This window comes from Xiphias gladius, chromosome 10 (genome assembly GCF_016859285.1).
Source record: "Xiphias gladius isolate SHS-SW01 ecotype Sanya breed wild chromosome 10, ASM1685928v1, whole genome shotgun sequence".
Classification (NCBI taxonomy): Eukaryota; Metazoa; Chordata; class Actinopteri; order Istiophoriformes; family Xiphiidae; genus Xiphias; species Xiphias gladius.
Genome location: NC_053409.1, coordinates 7015732 through 7036207, shown reverse-complemented (window position 1 = coordinate 7036207; position 20476 = coordinate 7015732). Strand labels below are relative to the sequence as shown.

The following is a 20476-nucleotide window of genomic DNA, read 5'->3' as shown; positions in this document are numbered from 1 at the left end:
TGTTACTTTGGTTTCAGTTCAGTTCAGACTTAATTTATTTTTGTTTTTATTTATTTCGTTTCAGTATTTTTTTTTTTCAACTATTTCTAATCTGCATATCTACACCTCTTCTCTTCTCTTGAGTTTTTTTTTTCCTCACTGTGGCAGCTGTAACGGCGAGTAAGCAGCAGCCAGTCATGGAGCTCTACCACCACCTAGTGCTATGTAGTGGACCTTTCTATTTGAAAACTGGTGATTATGAAAAGTAGCTCAACATACACATATGAACAGAATGTTTTTATATAAGAGTGAGCATAAAAAAATCAAAAGGCGTTTGTTTCCTACTCATTTCATTGTCTTTTGTATTGTCAGGATGCTGACATAGCGGCATCACGCTGTAAAAACAGTGCCGGTGACAGTGTAGTGCAGGGGGATGCAGATAAACAAATATCTGTGCGGTGAAAGCTCAGAAGCTAATGAGTATTCATAGGAAGACACCAACACATCTGCAAGTAATCAGAGCGCTGAGAAAGAGTTAGTGAGGATGTCATTGATAAGCATGCTGCAACAAAGGAGGCAGACTGGTAAAGGCTCACATTAATGGGAACCACAACTGAAATGCATACACTGGCAAGCATAATAAATAGTTTTCTTTGTGTTGTTGTCTCTGCAGTCACTCAATTTCCACCTCAAACGCTTGGCTGCAATCAACATTTCTTTGTTCTCGTTTTTACAGACCCGAACTCATCATCAGGGGAAGCACTTATCTGTACCACAGAGAACTGTGTGATGCTTCATTAAGGCATCGACATGAGGGCCGTAGCAGCTGCCATCAGACTCTGCAGGTGGAAATAAAACAGATTATCTCACAATTGGGTAGCGGAGATTGATAGTTTTGGCATGTCCCTCCTGCGCATTGGTATTCGCCAACCTTCGATTTTATTTGGTATAAGTACTTGTGTAATTTACGAAGAGTGAAAGTGTGTTTTTCCCTCTGGTTATGGTGAAGGGTCAGGCAGCAAGTACGTTGCTCAAGGACACTTCAGCAAGCCAGGGGTTCTGCTAAAAAAGGTGATCTCACTAACCACTAGGACACTTTGAAGCCTGATTTGGGATGGAAGCTAGCAAACACGCATAACAGTGGCTCTTTACTTTGATATTGCGTAATAATCCAAGCTCACAACCTAGTCTAGCTAGTTAAGTGGCTAGGTAGGTAGCATGAACAGTCCTACATAAAAGAGTGTTAGTTACTGTGTCTGTGTACTGCGGCTATTCACAGCAGTAGAATTCTGAATTAATTTTGCATCATTGTTGCTGTAGCTATGATTAACTAACTGACATAAAGGCTAAAATGTGACAAGAAATAAAAGTGCTGTAATAAAATAAAAATAGACTTTTGCAATGGGGCATATCAAACATTGTTTTTTTTTTGTTTTTTTTATCTAATTTTATGCCATTTATTAAAATATATTTTTTTTATTTCTAATGTATTTTTTATTCAATATTGAACATATTGAGGCTTCTAAAATAAATCACCCAAAAGCCAAGTATACAAATGGATGAGATATGCGATCATAACTTAATATCAAACAACTCATTGTCTCAAAACAACCCCCTACAGATCAGTTGTAGACAAGTTAGGCACCACTGTTATATGAGCAAAAATTAGCATTTCAAAATGCATATGCTTCACAAATAAACTACAGTAGGTACTGATGTGTGATGCAAGTTTTATTTGTGTTTTCTTCCTAAGCAGCAGATGGCAGCATGGCCATAAAATATGTCTGATTCAATAGATGGACATCAGGGTTGCATGTTTCTCTGCATGACATTGTGTAAATGGTCACCTTGAACACATGAATCCCATCTGACTGAATATAAGGACTGCTGTCATATGAAGGCCCTCAAGACAGGCCTGCAGCTCAGTATGGTCAGTCAATTGCTTTAAAAAAAAAACCAAAAAAAAACAGGCTGGACTTTCTTTTTCCAAGAAGAGCATAACAGACTCCAGTTTACCTATAGCTAATTCAAGTTATCGTGTTAAGTGGGATTTGTGGTCCAGTATGAATGCAATGTTCTCTGCAATGATGACTATAACTGCTTAAGGTAAAACAAGGATATGAGCTCTTGAGACTATGCTAATTGCACATGAGAAATTCATTTAAAGCTCCCTTACTTTTATCCTACAACTTCTAAAAACAAATAATGCAGTCTAATGCATTTATCCATAAAACACATTCATAGATCATGCATCTCTTATCTTTGAGCTCGCCCCTACTGTCCCTGTGAGGTGAAAAACAAAACTTTTTGTAGGGCAGAAAAAAACACCCAAATAAGCACCCGAAATTCATGGGTGTAAAGAGGGTTATATCTAGGTAAAACAATTACTAATGAGGGAATTAAACTGGATTTTCACTCTGTGGGACTATACGGTTTAAATTTAATGTCTTGACTAATGATAAATGGTACATTTTACTGGTACTTTTTTTGAAACAGTAATAATGTATTTAGTAACCTTTTTCCTAGTTGTTTTTCGTCTTTCAGGTAACCAGAGTCCCTTCACTTCCCTGTGCCCTAGTTTTGTCAAAGTTAGACTTATAAATGAGTGGCGCTTTATAATCTTTTGTGGTATTCTTTTTATTTTGTCAATTTCTTTGACTGTTCTTTTTTTGCTGATGCTATGTGTGTATTTATCTTGTGTCCTTGCTACTGTATGCTTGGTATGATTGGATTTCTTGTCATAATTGTCCTTATTTTGTAGTCTAATTCTACTTAGGTCATTCTTGAATATTAGTTAATATATGCATATAATTTGTATTGAATCTATCTTTATTTGTATATGTTGAATACTCTAAATTGTAAACTTATGTAATTTTAATATTTATTGCTAAATTGTATGCATTTAATGTTATCCCTGTAGTCCCACACAAATTATTTGTGTCTTCTACTGTATATCATACCTGTGATTTACTTTCTAATTGATGAGAGAGCCTATTGGAGCCCACATAAAACACATTATTGTCTCTTCTTTGTTATTTTTTTAAGTGGTCCTAGACTTCAACTTTGATGTGCAGTAAGCCTCTTTCATTTTAGTATATCTACCATATAAAGGTTGTTATGCTCTAACCGTGCATTTTCACTGTCAATTTAAAGGGAATGAATCTTATGTTACAGAAAAGAACCAGGGGTAACTTTAACAAATCCATCCAATTAAAAGGCTTGCCAGCTCTGACACAATCACAGAAGATGGACTTCTACATTAGACATATTAGTACATGTATTATCGATCACTTGAGCTGAGATTCTATTTAAAAAGAATCTTTTTTTACCAGAACGCCCTTTTAAGTGGTTTACTACGTAGATTTAAATGGAGAATCTTCTTCTCTTTTTCTCTTCACACCTCATCTCCTCCAAGTAATTCCCTGTCAGGAAGTCAGGAAGAATGGACACAATTGAGGCACTGCAGTGATAAAATGTTTTCAGGTGGATTCATTTGTGCTGCTGTGCTGAGTCACTGTGGTGATACGTGGACGGTACTGCTCTTAGAAACCACAGTGATTGCTACCCCATCTCAAATTTATAAGTCTGAAAATCACAAATAGTGGAGACAGAAAGTTGACCTGCATGGCTAGGTAGACTGAATAGTAACTGCAGTGTCTCAGGTTTGATCCATACAGCAGCTTATGTTGTGTTTTGATTAATAATATGTGAGGAACACATATAATGTTGACTAAAGAAATATAATGTTAAGGTGAAAATGTGATGTTCATGCTTTAAAAGGTTACCTCCACGTACACTCACCTGACTAACGGTGATGGCCATTTGACAGCTCCACTGGAGCAGCTGACAGCTCAGTGTGTTGTTTACTTTGTCACCCGTCTGTATATATTCAGGCTCATTAGATTGATTTATCAACAAAAAATGATTAAAAAAAAAAAAAAAAATGTTTTCTCTGAATCCATTTTGGTACTCTTGTACACTTGTGCATGAATATTTGAGTCATATTGTAGTTATTCATAATTTGAAAATTAAGCTGATTCTAAGGGGCTGCTATTGCAAAATGAATCCAATAAATGGTATCGTAAAGACTTTCAATAAAAATCATTGCTGGTGATATCAAATTTGATTAGTTACCTGGGCACAATGTCAAAACATTGATCAAATAATAATATTTTGTCAATTTAAAATTATTGTTGTGAATTAAATAGTTAAATACAGCACAGTCAAGGGTGATGTTTTATTGTTGACAATTTTGTTTTATTGTAATTTCCTTATTTCATACAGAAATTAAAGGTAAAAAAAAAAAAAAAAAAAAAAGATGATTTCATTGTAGTGCACATGTTCTTGCACAGTTAGTGAGACAGACAAAATAACAGCATTGCTTGACGATGATTTTTCTAGTACAACAGCCATGCAATAAATACTACTACACTTGTGAGGCATATCATTGGGGGTGTGTCTGGGTTGGAGCTCCAACTCCAAAATAAAAATCACGTGTTGGCTCGAGCTTTTAAAATGTCGAGAGACACCGCCCTCCCGCGGAGCACGGCAGTATGGCAAAAATAACAGCACCTCAGGACTAAACCATTCACTTGACAATGCAGAGATGCAATAACAGATTATCAATAATCTGGCGAAAATATCACTAAAGCCTTAATATGGTTGAATAAATAAAACCGCAATTTTACCAAACACAAATACTGATATATATCCCGTGACAGACATTTTTTAAATACTTATGAGGCGTTTTTTGTTCCCCGTGAAAGAGAGTGGTGCGGTCCGATAGTACTGAAGGCAAAGCTGAAAAACGGGTTGTTTTCTGCGAAGGGAGGAAGCGTTGCTGATATTATCCGCTGCAGCACCGATTTTTAAAAACGGTTGTACCATTTCTTTTATACCTGGTTGGTTTTCAGACAGCACCTTTCATAGCTCGCCATGGCTCTGTGCGGGGGTGTCGGAGCCATGGCTTTGCCGAGCGAGCTTATCGTCCATATATTCTCCTTTCTGTCCGACCGAGACAAGCTCCGGGCCTCGGCTGTGTGTTCACGATGGAGGGAGTGTCTCTTCTACCCCGCGCTGTGGACCGAGCTCAAACTGCGGATAGGTGGGGGGTGTAACGGCGGCGGCTCCAGCTCCAGCTCCAGCTCCAGCTCCGAGGAGACCCCAAGGCTGGAGTTCCTCATGCGGAAGTTCGGTTCTTTCGTGCGGGAGCTGCAGCTGGAACTCGCACCGGTAGAAGGCTACCTTAGCCCTCTTAACAACGACCCGCCGTCCACCAGGATGGACCAGCCTCCCGGTCCTGATAGTGATCCGCAGCTCTCCGAGCGATGGAGAGACGCCATGGCCACCTACTTAGACCAGGTGTTGTGCGTGTTCTCCAGCATCCGCAATAACAGGTAAGGTTACATTCGCCCAGAGACGTCTCTCTGAGTGTTTGTTTTTATTCAATTTCAGGAATTCGCATGACACATTCTCCTTTTGTTGAAATGTCACAGTATTTGGTGCGTCGCAGTAAGCTAGCAGCTAGCTAGCTTAGTTAGCTATAAACAAACCCTGACATTAGGAGTTACGTAATTGGGTCGTGTCTTTGCAGTGGATCTAGCAGCCAATGTTATCTTTATCTATCTGAAGACATTGTTAAAATAATAGTATGCTATGGCCAAGTTCTACATTTTCAGTTCTCAGATAATGCATGATGTATGCTTCAGTTTCAATGTCAAGTCAAATGCTCGTCTGCGTTTCTTTTGTTGCCACTGCTATTTTCCATGTTACATTGGTCTCTCCATACCAGCAGATACAATGCAGAACTGGTGGTGGCTAGAGAAGGCTTTGTTGGCTGTGACTTGCTGATATCAGCACTGACACACACATATACAGTGTAACTCTGGTTTTTTGTCGTTGCAGATTATAGGATGTAATCACCTATGATCTGCATAGTTAAAATCTGGTCACTTGGATCATTTCTGCTATGGAAGTTGCTATTCTGTAAAACTTTCCTCAGAATGTCAAGATTCCTGATTTTAGTGCAGAATTTGATCTTTGATCCTTTCTCCCACGTTCTCAATTGTTCTCTACAGTGCTTTGTAGTATTGAAATAGCAGCTATCGAAAGCTGTGCAGTTCATGTCTTAGTTCTGCTGAGGGGGCTGAAACCTTTTCTGTTGTCTGAATCCTTATTGAGCAGTTTCCATTCAAAAAATCTAACCTAACCTGTCTCCCAGTTCTGTGGTGCACACTAATACTAACATTGTTCTGAAATGTGACAAAATTTGGTACATCCAATTGTCAGTATGCATATTGAAGTTGCTTAATTTTTCAATGTGGTGTTCATGGACAATGTTGTTCCACCAGAAATAAAGTATCAAGTTGGGGAAAAGTTTTTATTTCTCTTTAGGAAACTACCACCAACTCAGAATCTGGAAATTTAGTTGTATCGATCGGTGCATGAAATATGTAATTTCCTGTCAATACAAAACAATAAAGTATGTTGATTTTTTACATAATAAAGATGCCATGAGGATTAGTGTTTAGTGCATATTGTGGAGTATTACGTTACAGAATGGAACTGGGACTTAGATCTAGTCTTTATTGAAACTTAAAAAGGAATTGCTGCAGGCTGTGTTCAGTTTCTTAGTTTCAGACTGTAATAAGCAAACCAGCAATTTAAATAATGACTGGGCAAGTCAGTAGTTTTAGTAGTATGTTATAATGAAATATGCCATACCCAGCTAAGTATGTTATTTGGTATTTCATTGCTACTCGGTAATAGTTCAAACCAGTTGAGCACTGCTCAAGACAAGTCACTTGACGGCTGCCATATCTAACTTCAGCTCTCATGTTACGAAGTAGTGTGTGTTTCTTTCGACAGATACATTGGTTCAACTCCGGTGGTACTGGTACATGTTCGAAATAATGAGAATAGATAAATCACTGTTCCTTTTATTAGCGGTTTTGCACCCTAAATAGCTGCACTCGACACTGCTGTTGGTTTCACTTCATTTTGTGAAGCTTAACTCTCAGCTGATTTACAGGAAGTGAGCTGCATCAACCATAATGTACATGGTACCTAGTGTAGACCTATGTCATATATGGCTGCAAAGCACAAATATGGTTGATAATCCTTTCCCACAACTTACATTGGTTATCTTCCAAACTTTGTCAAACAGATTTAGACTACTGTTTGTAAGAAGGTAATTTGGTGCATATACTTACCTTGACTGCTTTTCAAAGGTTCAACTTTTGGCATATAGACTGCTGCTTGATTGTTGCCAATCTGTTTTGGGTATGGGGATATAAAGTGCTCTAGACAGCAGTGCAGCAAAGTGCAGGGCAGCAATAATTCTGTGCAGACAACTCAGCAATATACAGATCCAGGGCTAGATTATGTTAAACAAAATGGCTACACTTTGCCTTATGAAGTTTATTGGATTGGAAATGCTTACATACAACCCATAGTTGAGCTGCTGTTGCTTCTTTGAAAATTACAAGGCATCCACTTTGTGCAAAATGTGATAAAACCAGATAGACAGCTTGCACCAATTATGACTTAAACAAATGTGGACAGAACTAACAGAGGATAATGAAACCATTATATTCAGATAATCGTCGTGTTTTAAGGGATGGTATATGACATATATGATATGTTTGGTTGTCTGTCAAGTCCATCGGTTAAGAATACAGACAATAATTTAATGGGCTGTTAATGATTCCGATTTTTCTTAAACGACTCCAGATCACACTGATGTTTTTCCATCGACAAGATGTCTTGTTACATGTCACTTGAGTGTTAAATGTTTTTGTTGTCTTTCTTTGTGTCTGACATTGTCTCTCTCTCATTCTCTAGAAACCTGCAGAAGCTGAGTCTGTATGGAGACACCTGTATTCTCCAGCAGGAGGGACTATTAGACAGCTCTAACCTGCACCAAATTCACCAGGGGGACAAAAAGATCAATGAGTAAGCACGTTCAACATAAAAGCACATTTCTGTAGAATGTCATAAATGGTTAGATTCATTAGATTTTTCTATCCATAGGATGGTTACTTGCTTTGCCAATAAATAACGACTGCAATGTGGTGTTATTTTGGTAATTGATTGATCGCAGAGGATGATTCGACAAAACACTTGTTATTGTCTTCAGTCATTGATATTTAGTGCTGTTTATGTGGGAGTATTACTTACAAAATGGCACTGTTGGAATGCTTGTTTGGTTGGAAGCAGTGTCTGGTTTGGTTTCTGGAATAGTAATTCATTTACAAAATGGCTAGATGTTCATAAGACAGTTTGACAGCATCTCCAGCATTAGCACACAGTGTCCTCATCAAACACACTCAGTGTGTGTGGCCAGCACTCTGTCAGCAGACTGCTGGTATAATGTAGCCTAGACTGCTAAGGTGTAGAGTCTGTGGATCACAGCCTCTGAAGAGGGAGGGATTGTTTAGAGACCAGGAGCTGCAAGTGACGACGTCATGTTTTTGAAATAATTCAGGGCACCATACTAACATGCTAATTGGCAGATATTGGCCCTGATAGAACATTCTTCAGAATCTGTTGTAAAATCTTTTATTTCACGCTCCAGGTCTGAGAAAATAACCCTGCTGATGTCATCAGGGTTATCTCGGCATTGACTTGGAGACATTAGGCTGTGTTTAGTGTACTTCCGTGATGTTGCTCTTCATTCATGTACAGTATATACGTATGTGTTAGGAAACACAATTTCATGACACTTTTCAACATTCACAGATTGTTGGCTGTCCACAGACGTTTGCCACTTTTGATGGCCTTTGCTTACATTCATAGCAACCACTGCGGGTTTGTTTTGCAACTCAGTGGTAGTGAGGTCTGGAGGATTTGGAGCTATTTAAATGACGTCAAACTGTTTTTATGAATCTCAGATTGTCTAAATATTACCATATCAAATGTGCTTTAACATAATAGGGCACACGACTACTACTATATTACTAAGTATAGTCTGTGTGTAGAGTAAATGTTTGAATTGAATTGTATAAGTCCAGGGCCACAATCTTCTGTTTGATTTCATAGGTCTTATATTCTCATAAAAAAGCATAAAAATATTAAATTTTCTCAGTTTCTCAGTTGCTCTTTGCAAAAATCTATATCTCGACCTCGATCCTGTTTTTCTCTCTTCATCCCCAAGGTTTATTTTCAAGAGGATATTTACCTTAGATTTCATTTGGATTGTCAGGAACATGTCTCAGGGTGTGTTAAATGAACCTTGTAGGAAGCTGTGGTCATGCTGGTAAAGTGAATTTAAACTAATTTTCCTCCTGCCTCTGTTCATTACCCTTCCACTCTGTTCTCTGCAGAATCCAGCAGTTGTTCATGGAGTTGTTGTCTAACAGCAGGCAGCTGAGGTGGTTGTCCTGTAGCTTTATGCTGGGTCTGGTGACTCCCTGCTCCTTAGCCTGCCTGTCAAATCCCTCAGCTGAGACCCTGCAGCACCTTAGTTTACTGGACCACCAGCTGGGTATGTATTTGTCTGGTATAGCACAAGCTTGGTGCATACTGCATTGCTGAGTAGTCCCTTCAAAGTTCAAAAACTGTAACAAGAGCAGCACTTTACAGTATTTTTGTACAACATGTCAACTTTCTTGGATTGTCCGCAGGCCCCCTCATCTCACCATCAGAATTAGATCGGCTATCTAATCTTACTTCTCTGGCTCTGGATTTCTCTGACTTGACATCTGAACTTTGTGGTCTGCTGGCATCTCCACGCCGAACTCCACTGCATCGCCTCTCCCTGCTTCTCAATGGCGCTGCCCTGGAGTTCAAACCATTAGAAGGGACTGCTACAGAAGACGACTGGAAGGCACTGGTAATGCTTCAACTGTGATTCTCTGGGTTGCAGGGGTTCTATTTGATGACAAGATGCGAATGTTTCTTAAAATGCACTAATAAACCTTGAATACATCAGTCAAGTTTACCTGATCCTCCCCAGGTTCGTGTGAGTGCCAACCTGCGAGTGTACATCATGGCCCTGGAGGTTGACAGCTCAGAGCTCCTCAGGGTCCTAAAACCTAGCCTTCCCCTGGAGCGCCTCCACCTCGACAGTTACAGCACGCTGGTGACTGATGCCACATTGGAGCTAATTTCTCAGCAGTACAACAAAACGCTGACTCACTTTTTGCTCCTGAGGGATGATCCCGACTTTCCAGACCTCAGCATCAATCGCAACGAAGACCCGTTGGTCCTTTTAGCATGGAGATGTACTCAGTTGGCTGTACTGGTAGTACATGGTGAGTCCATGTTGTTGTTTCTTGGATATACAGTAAGTTGACTTGAGGTGCAACCTCCTGGTCTGTGCTGGACTACTTATTATGGAATACAATAGTGATTGTAGTGGTTACATATAATGTATAAATTGGTTCAGGCTTGCTTTGATTTGTCTGAGGAAATTGGAACTTCCCAGAACTGATGTGCTAATTTTAAGTGGCATCATTAATAGTATGTGTGGTAACTCAAGATAATGAGGCCTACAGTAGTTCTTTTCCAAAACCAGATACAACCATGGCTGACCAAGGACAGCCATTTTCTCTTAACATTTAAACTACCTTAATTGGTTTGTTGGCTACTTAGGGGCAGTAGAAAAAGCTGTAAACACAACACTAAAATATTATTAGACTATGAAGTTGTTATGTCTAGCTAACAGTTTTACACATCCGGCAGATACAGAGCAACATTAGCATTCATATTGATTAATTTCTCTGGCTACCTGATGAATTTATGCCCAATATTCACTCTCCTTTTAGCTTTTCTTTTTTTTTTTGACCACCCAGTCCTGAGACAAATATCTGGCTCATTTGCTGTTAATGCTCCACTATGTTCACCAACTAGTCACTAACTTTGTCCGCTGTTTGGTGCCGAGCAGGTCATTTACAGGGGCTTGTGAGAGCTATTTCCATGAAAACAGCTGTCTGCTATGTTTGGAGTTAACGCTAATGAGAAGAGTGAGACTTGAACCAAACAATAAAGTTGCAGTTATCAATAAACCAAACCAGTGACCTGGAAGAAGCTAAAACGCTTTGTAGCACTGAGGAGAACAACAGAATTGGACGGTTATAATCTGTGGGCTTGATTACACTATGAGCGACACATAGCCATTTCATCCATTGTCTATGTAAAAGTTTTGATTAGAGGACATTTAAAGCTGGCTTAGTGACTTTGGGATTGCAGTTTCCTATGTGGGGAGTACAATCTCAAACAAAAAGAGATTTGCTTAGTTACAATGGCCTGTTTTCAAATACTACACACCACTTGGTCTTAACATTGCAGTTAACATTTCCATTTTGCTTGCTTTCAGCAACTGCTAATTTATCCTACAAGCACTGTTTGTCTGGAATTAGGTCAAAGTTCCCTCTGGGCTAATACATAAATAAAAGGAACTGATAAATATAAAGAAGGATGCCAAGTTCTAATTAAATAAATTCAAAGCAAATATGATTGATATTTTATTAATGACATCATATTTTTAAGTCATAGTGTGTAGCCAATGGTATGTTGAGTGTAAAGCTGTATAGCATAGTCGTAATATTGGCGAGGTTTGTCCAACTTCGCTTACCCCATCTTTCTCTGTAGGTTACACCGTGTGGTCCCACAACTTGGTAGCCATCTCTCGGCTGCGAGGCTCCAGTCTTCGCATCCTGACCGTCTCTGAGGAGAGCATCGACTTTGACCCAGACCAGTCAGTGTGCATGGAAGGCGACCCGGTCCATAACCTGGTCAAGGAGGTCTCGCTGGGTCTCGGCCGTGTCTGGCACCCTTGTCTGGATTCTAGCCTGGTTTTGTCCGAACCCACCCAGCACTTCCACCGTGAGCTGCAAGCCTTCACCATGGGCATGTAGGCAAGGATGGCATATCCAACACATTACAGCCTAAACTGTGTCGAGACCAGGCCAGACCCACAAGGTCCAAGTCAGCTCAGACCTCTGAACCAGGCCAAAAGCAGAACCAAGTGATAAATCTAAACTGGATCTTAAAGCAATCTATAAAGTGAATTCATGCGAACTATTGTGAGCTGATTATTTATTTTTTGTGTTTCTTTCACAGGGATTTTAACACACAATCGATTCTTACCATTTTCCAACAGATTCCCTGTTTTCTTGCTTGCCTTGATTATCCGGTTAGCCATTGACTTGGGAAACAGATTCAGTCTTTGATCCTTAAAATAAATCCTCCAATTAAGAATATCCAATTAAAACTAGATAGTAAAAATTTAAAATTTAATTGATTTAAAATATTAAAATCATTTGGTTTAAAGGAATACCAATTTCAGAGACTTGATTCATGAAAATTTTTAATTTGTCGGCTAAAGTTGTTCATACTGCTGCTTCAAATACCCCCTTGTCTGGCATGGCCCTGTTGGGTCTGGTCTTGCCCACAACAAGTATTCAGAGCTCGATGTCTCTCCTTCACTTAAATGACCTCCAGAGCCTCTGTATAATGTAACTTTGATTTGTTTTTGTTGCTTTTTTTTTTTTTTTAATTTAACTGTTTACCATCTCTCCCTACTCTGTGTTTAATCTTGTTTTTCCTGTGTGGTGTTCCCTTGCCTGTATAGGCTTATTATGTATTTAAATACCGACATGTTATTATCCTGCTCACAGCTAGAACAGGACAGGCAGGTGGGTTGAGTGATGGATCGGCGGGGGGGGGGTTTCAAACACAAGCTACTAGATTTAGTTGTGAAAATATTTTTCTTTTCTTTTTAAAAAAAAAAAAAAACCTTTGCTCTGGCCTGTCTCTCTGCACCACTCTAGCAAAAGTTGTAGTTCGTAAACTAACTGATCAGTCACTTCCTGGGTAATGCAACCTTTGCTGCTTCTCCTGTTGCTCTGAAAAAGCACCTTGTGCAGTTGTCCACTAGTTCAAGAGCCTTGCCAGCAGGGTGGGAATCTCCACTGTAAAATGGCTGATTTTGGCTGTTGCTAATCAGTTTTAATGCAGTTTTAAGCAACAGCCATGTCAGTGTCATGACTCAGATCATCCTTAAGTGAGTGGCATTTTAAAGCCAAATGGTTTTAAGGGTTTTGAGCACCTTGTAGCCAAAACACTTCCCACCCTGCTCACTTGTCGATTTTTTTTTTTTTTTTTTTTTTTTGGGAAACCTCACCAGTCGACTGAATAGGGAGCCTCGTCTTCCGACTGACATTCAGAGCCAAACTATGAAAATTCAGCCCGCCACAATACAACACACCCCTACTGTGGTCTGTTTTGATCTGTAATGAGCTGGTAGTAAATCATTGCATCTTTTGTCTGTATTCAGGATGAATATAGCTACCTTTGCTCTCTTCTAGAGATCAAAACTTTCCAACTAATATAACTGGTTCCAGAGCCCCTTTTTGAATTAAAATGTCAAGTCATCAAGTCAAAGAAAAGAACAGGAGATTGTGTCATAACACGAAGGGCTCTTCAAGTAGTTCTGTATTATTCTAAAGAGGAAATAGATTTTCACTCCATAATGCCATATATAAGCATGCACATGTATGTATGTATGTATGTATGTATGTATATAATATATATATATATATATATATATATATATATATATATATATATATATATATATATATATATATATATATATATATATATAATGTGTGTGTGTGTGTGTACATACATACATACATACATACACACACCAATGTTTTGAGATATCTCTGTGACTAATTCCAAAGGCCATGCTAAAACAGCATGAGTATTCTTTAGGCACAGCTTCCTAAGGTGGCACATACCATGCCCAGGTTTTGCAGTCATGCCAGCAGTACTGTAGGTAGGAATCAGTTTTCCGCAGTGGTAGAGTTCTTGTTTTGGAGTAAAACATTTCATGATTAAGAACAGGGAAAAGAAAAGGATGCACTGAATGTAACTTAAATCTCACTCAGTTGGCCAGTCAGTCAGGTTTTTTGTTTTTTATTGAAGGTTTACCGTATAGTTATATTTGCCGCAGAAATTTGGCAGATGCGTATCTTACCAACAGTCAGGGTTGCTGAATAAATGACTTTGGACATTGTAGATTCCACTGACAGCCAAGGCTACTCATTTTTAGAAGAAATGGCACCTACAGCACAACCTTGTATTGGGTTGTTTGTGGTGAGAAGTTTTCTCTGTCAGTCTCAGGTAGACTTTTAACATCACTATGACCATTACCATGGTGGTTATGATGTCATGTAGGGTGTGTGAAACAATCAGTTAATGTGAGAAATATTCCTTTTTTATTTCCTCTTGAGTCACAGTTGCCTTGGAAACAGCCCCTTGTTTTCTGGAAGCAGTTGTCGTTGTTGTTATTGTTTATTGTTTATCTTGCCATCTAATGAACCCTCACTCTGCCTTGGTTGGAGGGTCAGCAAACCTAATCATACATTTGTTTTCAAAGATTAAGGTTGAAAAAGACTAAAGAATGGCAAAACCAATCTCCTCATTGCACGTTTTATATCTCCGGTAGATGTTGCGGGGGACAGAGAGTGGCCATGGTAGGAAATCCATCCTGTTGATGAGGACCTGCTTGGCCCCGTTAATGTCTGCCTGAATGTAGTCAATCTTCTTGGGTGAAATGATTTCTGTCAGGCACAGTGGATCTTGTCTGGCTGTGCTACTGCCTTGTTCTTCAGGCATTCATTAACAAGGGTGAAGCATGACTTTGAATGAATCATAGCCTCTTTTCTTGTCCAATTATAACTTTTTTAAAATCACTGAGTCAATGCCTTTGCTCTAATGATGAAATAAATGTTATTCAGGCTCTGTGGAATTGCTAGCATGCCACGTTGGTTGGCAAAATATCTTGTTCTACAGACAAATGTAATTTTGAGTATCACCAGATACGGGGCCCAGTATGGTTCCATCTGATGCTCCAGTGTTGTGACTGCTGAGTGATTATGACGGCTGTGGTACACTGGTGTGTTATGAAGGCATTTCCTGAGCTGCATTGGGATTTTAACAGGAAAATCAATTAAGTTAAGGTGGGCTATAGGGCACCTACCTTTAGCTAGCCATTGTTAGGAAAGTTACCCTCCCAAAGGCTACAGCTTAGTTCAGTCTGAGCTGGGGACAATGGCATTGCAGACTGTGAAGGTCCATATCAGTTGACTATAGTTTACAAGGTGGACTTGGGGTTAACTTGGGGATGACCCCACACAGACACACACACACACATGGACGGATATGGGACCAGAGTTACACAGCATGCCAGCACTTTGCATGGTTCAGAATAAATTGGTCCTAGTGATGGGCCTGTGGTTACCAAATGTTTGCTCGTCTGTTATGGGACCTTGATGGTTTAGCCATGATAATCTCTCTAGTCCTTGGTCCATATCTCAGGATGATTGCACTTTGGTACCAAGAGTTTCTTTTAAAGGCTGTCTGTGGCTGTATATATAGACCGGTACACTCATAAACAGAGGGGATAGCAGTACCAGCATGACACATTCAGACCAAAATATGTTGGTTTTTATCTTATCTTCCTCCTCCCTTGTCTATTTTTTCCTCTTATCCCTGATTTTAGAGCTCAAGTTTGTTTCCTTATAGGTTTGTGTTGTGTATAGTCATCAGTTGATAAGGAAGGCAATCACAGCAATTTTATAGTAGAAAGTAATTCAAAACTACATCGACGTCTCAGCTAAGTAGATAGACTTTTATAAACAACAGATATTAACAAGCTGATTTTACAGACTCAATCCCCACCCATCAAGTCTCCACACGAGAAAGTCAGATTTCAATGTTTGGGCGGTCCAGTTGAACCTCTACAGCAGTGTTTCTGCCCACAATAAAAGCAGGAGCTGTGGTTTGATCAGACTATGGTCAGATATAGCAGAAATAAAAGTTTAATTTAACTACTATATTTACTAATAGAAATGTATAAAAAACAAAAAAAACAAATGCCCTTCTTATCATAGGTTTCACTCCTAGACAATCTTTCTATATGGAGACCCGAGGACCAATTCTGTCTCAAAAGTTGATGGTTTGACTAGTTGTGATAGAGAAATATTTTAGGTGCCACAAAAGTGCACAGAGGTAAAAGAAAGATGATGTAAATAATTCACATTAGAGCAGAAAGGCATTATAGAACAATGTCTTTTTTAATATTCCTTCTGTTAGTTTTTGTTTTTTCACCAAAACACACCAAAATTTTAGTGAAGATGGCGTGGAAAGAACTCTTTGTTTTCCTTGCAAAGAGAGAATAGGTGAGACAAAGTTCTCCCAGCAAGGAAATGCTGATAGGCAAATAACTTTACACTCAGATAGGGTTTGACACATTAAGAGACAAACATGGTCACAGTATAGCATAGCATTTTGAAAAATACTGTCATTGGAAAAGTGACCTGTCCCTGATCCCTGTGTGTCATTGCCAATAGCTAAATGTTGAGCCATCTTGTGCCTGAAAGCCTCTAGACTCTCACTGCTTTTCAATCCTTGGATATCCCCAAGTAATTGGCTTTGTGATGTATGTTAGTTGTTGCTGTGATTTGTAGTTCACTCTTTAGGGAAGCAGCATTATGAGCTGTAGTAGCTAGGGGTTTCAGCACATGTTTTTATTTTTCTTGGAGCGTGCCTGTATTTTCTGCTCAAGTTTCCATGTAAAACTTTGAAGTGTATCCAGTAGAAATGTGTGAATAAGATGGTATGAATGTTTGTGTGAACAGGTTATCAGCAGTGCAGCCATCATACGTTTTCTGCATGCATGTGTATGTCTGTGTATTTAAAGGGTGGTTTGCTCATGTTCAGGAGTGTAGTCTTATCGCTTCTACTGCAGCAGGAAACAGGAAAAGAAATTGTTCGTTCTCAGGGTACAATCGGTTTTCAAAAGGAGGAGGAGGACGGAAAGTAACAATTGCTCAGGCCTCTAGCTCACTCATATGAATATTAAGAGTCACTGGATCTATTCTCCTCCCTTGATGTGTTTTAAGCTGCCAAAGACCACAGTGGAAGAAACTTAACCCAGACACAAGTCTATCTGAAGTGCCCGCATACACACAGACTGGCAGGAGGCTGGTCGGGTATTCTTTTCTACTCTACAGCTCCTGCTAGTACTTTCTCTTCAGTTATTTCTTTTGTTTTCCCTTACTGCTTGTGGTTCTACTCCACTCTTGGTTTCTTCTGCTGACTAGTACCACTCTGTTTTTGTGTGTCCAAACTCTGCCCGTGTTCTACTATGGACCACACTGTGCTGGACTAGATGAAACATCAACAGTGTCGTCCTGTATGTAAAGGTTTGGCTAATGTTGTTAGTGGCTGCACCCTTTGTTCACAAATTTGGAATTTCACACTAGCTGCATTGAGTGTGTGTTATGGAGGCCACAGTTGGACATTTATGTCCAACATACTATATGTTACTTAATAAGGGTTAGCGGCACTGTTGTTCAACTTGTACAATGTGGCCAAATTCCTATCTCTGAATGGCACTCAGGCTCTACAGTGCATGTTACTATGGCATCATAGAGCAAAGTAAGGCCTTTCTTGTCCAGTGCAGTACAGTTCTGCAGTATGACAGAGGCTTAAGCAGAGCAGTCCGGAGTTGGATCATGTCAACAACATTTGCTCACCACCATATTTCCTCCCTCTTTCTCTTTTCTCCATCACCTGTTTAACTGTGAGGAGTGAGTGAATGTAAAACTAAAGGCGAGGAGGACAAGAAGATTGGTTCAATCTCAGAATGCGTCAGGGACTAAACACTTCCTCAGATGCTTCCAGAAGCTACTTTCTGACAGATTTTAGCTTCCCAACCAGGACAATGGCCACTGCGCCTGATGTGATATGTTGTATGGCCTGCAAGCCTGGGGTCAAGGTCAGGTTCGACAGAAAGTGTTTAGTCCTGGGCTTTTGGAGCTGTAAAGATTTGCTGCTAGTGATCTGCAAGGAACAGGACATTCCACATAGGGGGTCGCTCAGGCCATCAGACTAGCAAACAGTCTACTACCTGGATAGTGTCTTCATGATAATTAGAATCTCTCTTTTTTTTTTTTTTAATTTTGAATGGTCTGTTTTTGAAGGGATCAGGGATGCAGCTAGCACTGACAGTCACACCAGATTACCAGCTGGTCTGAGCAGAGTGGAGGTGTGATACCATTTAGAAGTGGTTGTTTGAAGTGTGTCGCTCTTTCAAAGGTCAACTGTGTTTCTAATGTGTGTTTCTGCGATACCAAGCTTTGCTTTCACTGGATGCTTCGGCATCCTGAGGCCATTTAAGGGCCTTTTGTGTCCGGTACACAGAAGGTCACAAGTGAAAGTATTCCACAATGACTGTGCTAAATATAAGGACTAGTTACTCTCTCCGTGAAATCAGTTGGTTTCACTCATTGAGTCAGTCTTCCAGTTAAAGAACATCACAACACAGTAAGAGGAGCCTAGTCTGCATATTTAATACACACATAGATACACGCAGAAGTCACTGTACATATTCACTATGGATACAGAGGGGGACTTGGAGTCTTTGCTGGACTTATTTATACACCAAATGCAGGGGTCTGTGTATAACTATACTATACCCTGTAAACACAGAAAGACTGACACACAGCTAGCAGAGCCTGATTGTTATTGAGTTCTGCCATTAAAATGAGAGGTATGAAGGCTCTAGAGAGGGGATGGAGTGTCAGTTATTCAGGAGACCGTTACCAGCAGTTACTGTACATTCATGTGGTTGCAGCCAGTTCGATCTGCCCTTTTGACTTTTTTTTTTTTTGTTTTTTTTGTTATTGGGTTCTGTTTTTTTCTTTGATCTTTATATGCATTCATAGAGAAATCCTGGAAGATAGCAGGCCCCCCTGTGGCCTGATGGGTAATTGAATCCACAGAGCTGGCCTCTAATATAGTCCATCTGAGACAGCTGCAGTTTATTAAAACTGTTGTGATCCCAGAACTGTAGATATACAGGGATCTGGGTATGTCTGTCCTACCAGGCCCATATACAAAGAGTTGGGTTTGACACCTCTGTACTAATACTTAATAGCCAATACTAATCCCATTGACATGGAAGGAAATGTGAGTGTGTGTTATTTTAGTACCAAAGCAGCAGACTGTCAGATCTGCGTCCGTCTACACACAGGCTCAGAGCCACAGACAGACACAAATAAGACATGACCAGTTTCATTTCCACTTTAATCATTGCTCAGACTCAATGCCAACTTGAGAGTTTTAGATCTTGACTCTGGGGATGTGTGCAGTGTTTTGGAAAGTACACTTAAAAATAGCTATAGAAAAGAGGTAGCAAGATGGTTCTGGGCCTAAAACTTTCCCTAAAAGAGATTCAGGGAAGGGTTAAATGTTTCTGAAAGGATTACCATTAAGAGACACTGTTTCCTTATCACAATGTGAGATTTCAGACTCTTCCTGTCTGTTTTATTTTTTTATCTAAATGCTAAGACCATAGACTACTACCAGTACATGCAAGACCTTGAATGAGCTCACACAGGGCTGGACATAGGGCAGGAATGTGAAGAATCTGATTAACATCCTGATATGTTAAGGATATTATTGCTTGCTTCTCCAAGCAATATGTGTCTGTTGCTTGGAGAAAAACACTGGATGTGCGTGCACTAGTACAAAATCAGTCCTGTGTAACAGATATAGATAGATGTGTATGAGGCTAGTTATAATCTCAGTGAAAGGGAAGTTCAAATGGAGCGAGGCCATTAGCAGCTGGCCACACTGAGAACTTTAAAGGAAGTTTGAATTCTCCAGTTTTCAGTTTAGCCATAGCTGACACTGTGTCCAGCCAGCTTATGGTGATGATCCCTGTATGACTGGAACATTAAGGGTATCATCGTGTACTTGCTACTCTAGAGACCAAACAATAAAATGGCACTGATAGCATAACCTGGCCAAACTCTGTCAGTAGCGCCTGCCATCAAGGAACTGATAGATATTCATGCTCAGTGTCGGCCAACTATCTTCATTTAGATCTCAGCTACTGTGGCTCTGATGTTTCTGGCCAGTAAACAAAGTCTTTCTTGTCAAGTCTGGAGAGCCAAACCTCCTAATTATCCAGGCAGGCAGGCCTGCTGCCCAGTCCAGCCTCACAACTATGCAAGAGGAATGCATATAATCCACGCTTTTCTTTCTGTTTTTATATTTAGTTTTTCTTTTTCTCACTGTCACACAGTAGAAATGAAGACGTAAACTAATAAGAACTTGCAATGACAATACTTGGCCTTATGATGATTTATGAAATCTTATCATTTAGTTTTAAGATCTTTTGATTCTGGTCAGCCAGCCCAGCGGCAGCAGCGGTGACGGCGGGCTCACTCTTGGTCTCTGTGAGACTGGCTAGACGGCCCCAGTTTTATCGTGGTACGAATGTTGTGCATTTGTTTAAAATCAGGACAGTTTGCAATAACAGCAGTCTTACTAGTGGCCACAAAGGGGCACAAGCAGTGCTGACAGCGCCCGGCTGCATCTTTAGAAAACCATAGAGAAAGAAATATAAACTATATAAATAGGTATATAAACTCACATAGTGCATATTTGTATAGGTATCAACAATGCATTACCG

General features: G+C 39.8%; 1 protein-coding gene across 1 annotated transcript; it reads left to right on the top strand.

Moving 5' to 3' along the window:
• The first annotated feature begins 4811 nt into the window (after positions 1-4811).
• LOC120795560 (F-box only protein 33) lies at positions 4812-12441 on the top strand. The gene is made up of 6 exons (XM_040137560.1): positions 4812-5375; positions 7822-7932; positions 9303-9463; positions 9603-9811; positions 9935-10232; positions 11572-12441. Exons 1-6 carry the CDS (start codon positions 4915-4917, stop codon positions 11835-11837), a joined length of 1506 nt encoding a protein of 501 aa, XP_039993494.1. The 5' UTR covers positions 4812-4914; the 3' UTR covers positions 11838-12441.
• The last annotated feature ends 8035 nt before the right edge of the window (positions 12442-20476 follow it).

Excerpts from the sequence above, each read along its gene's own strand:
- LOC120795560 (XM_040137560.1), top strand. The coding sequence starts at position 4,915 with ATGGCTCTGTGCGGGGGTGTCGGAGCCATGGCTTTGCCGAGCGAGCTT. Across the intron at positions 5,376-7,821 it reads TCCAGCATCCGCAATAACAG|AAACCTGCAGAAGCTGAGTC; the intron begins GTAAGGTTACAT and ends CTCATTCTCTAG. Across the intron at positions 9,464-9,602 it reads TTTACTGGACCACCAGCTGG|GCCCCCTCATCTCACCATCA; the intron begins GTATGTATTTGT and ends GATTGTCCGCAG.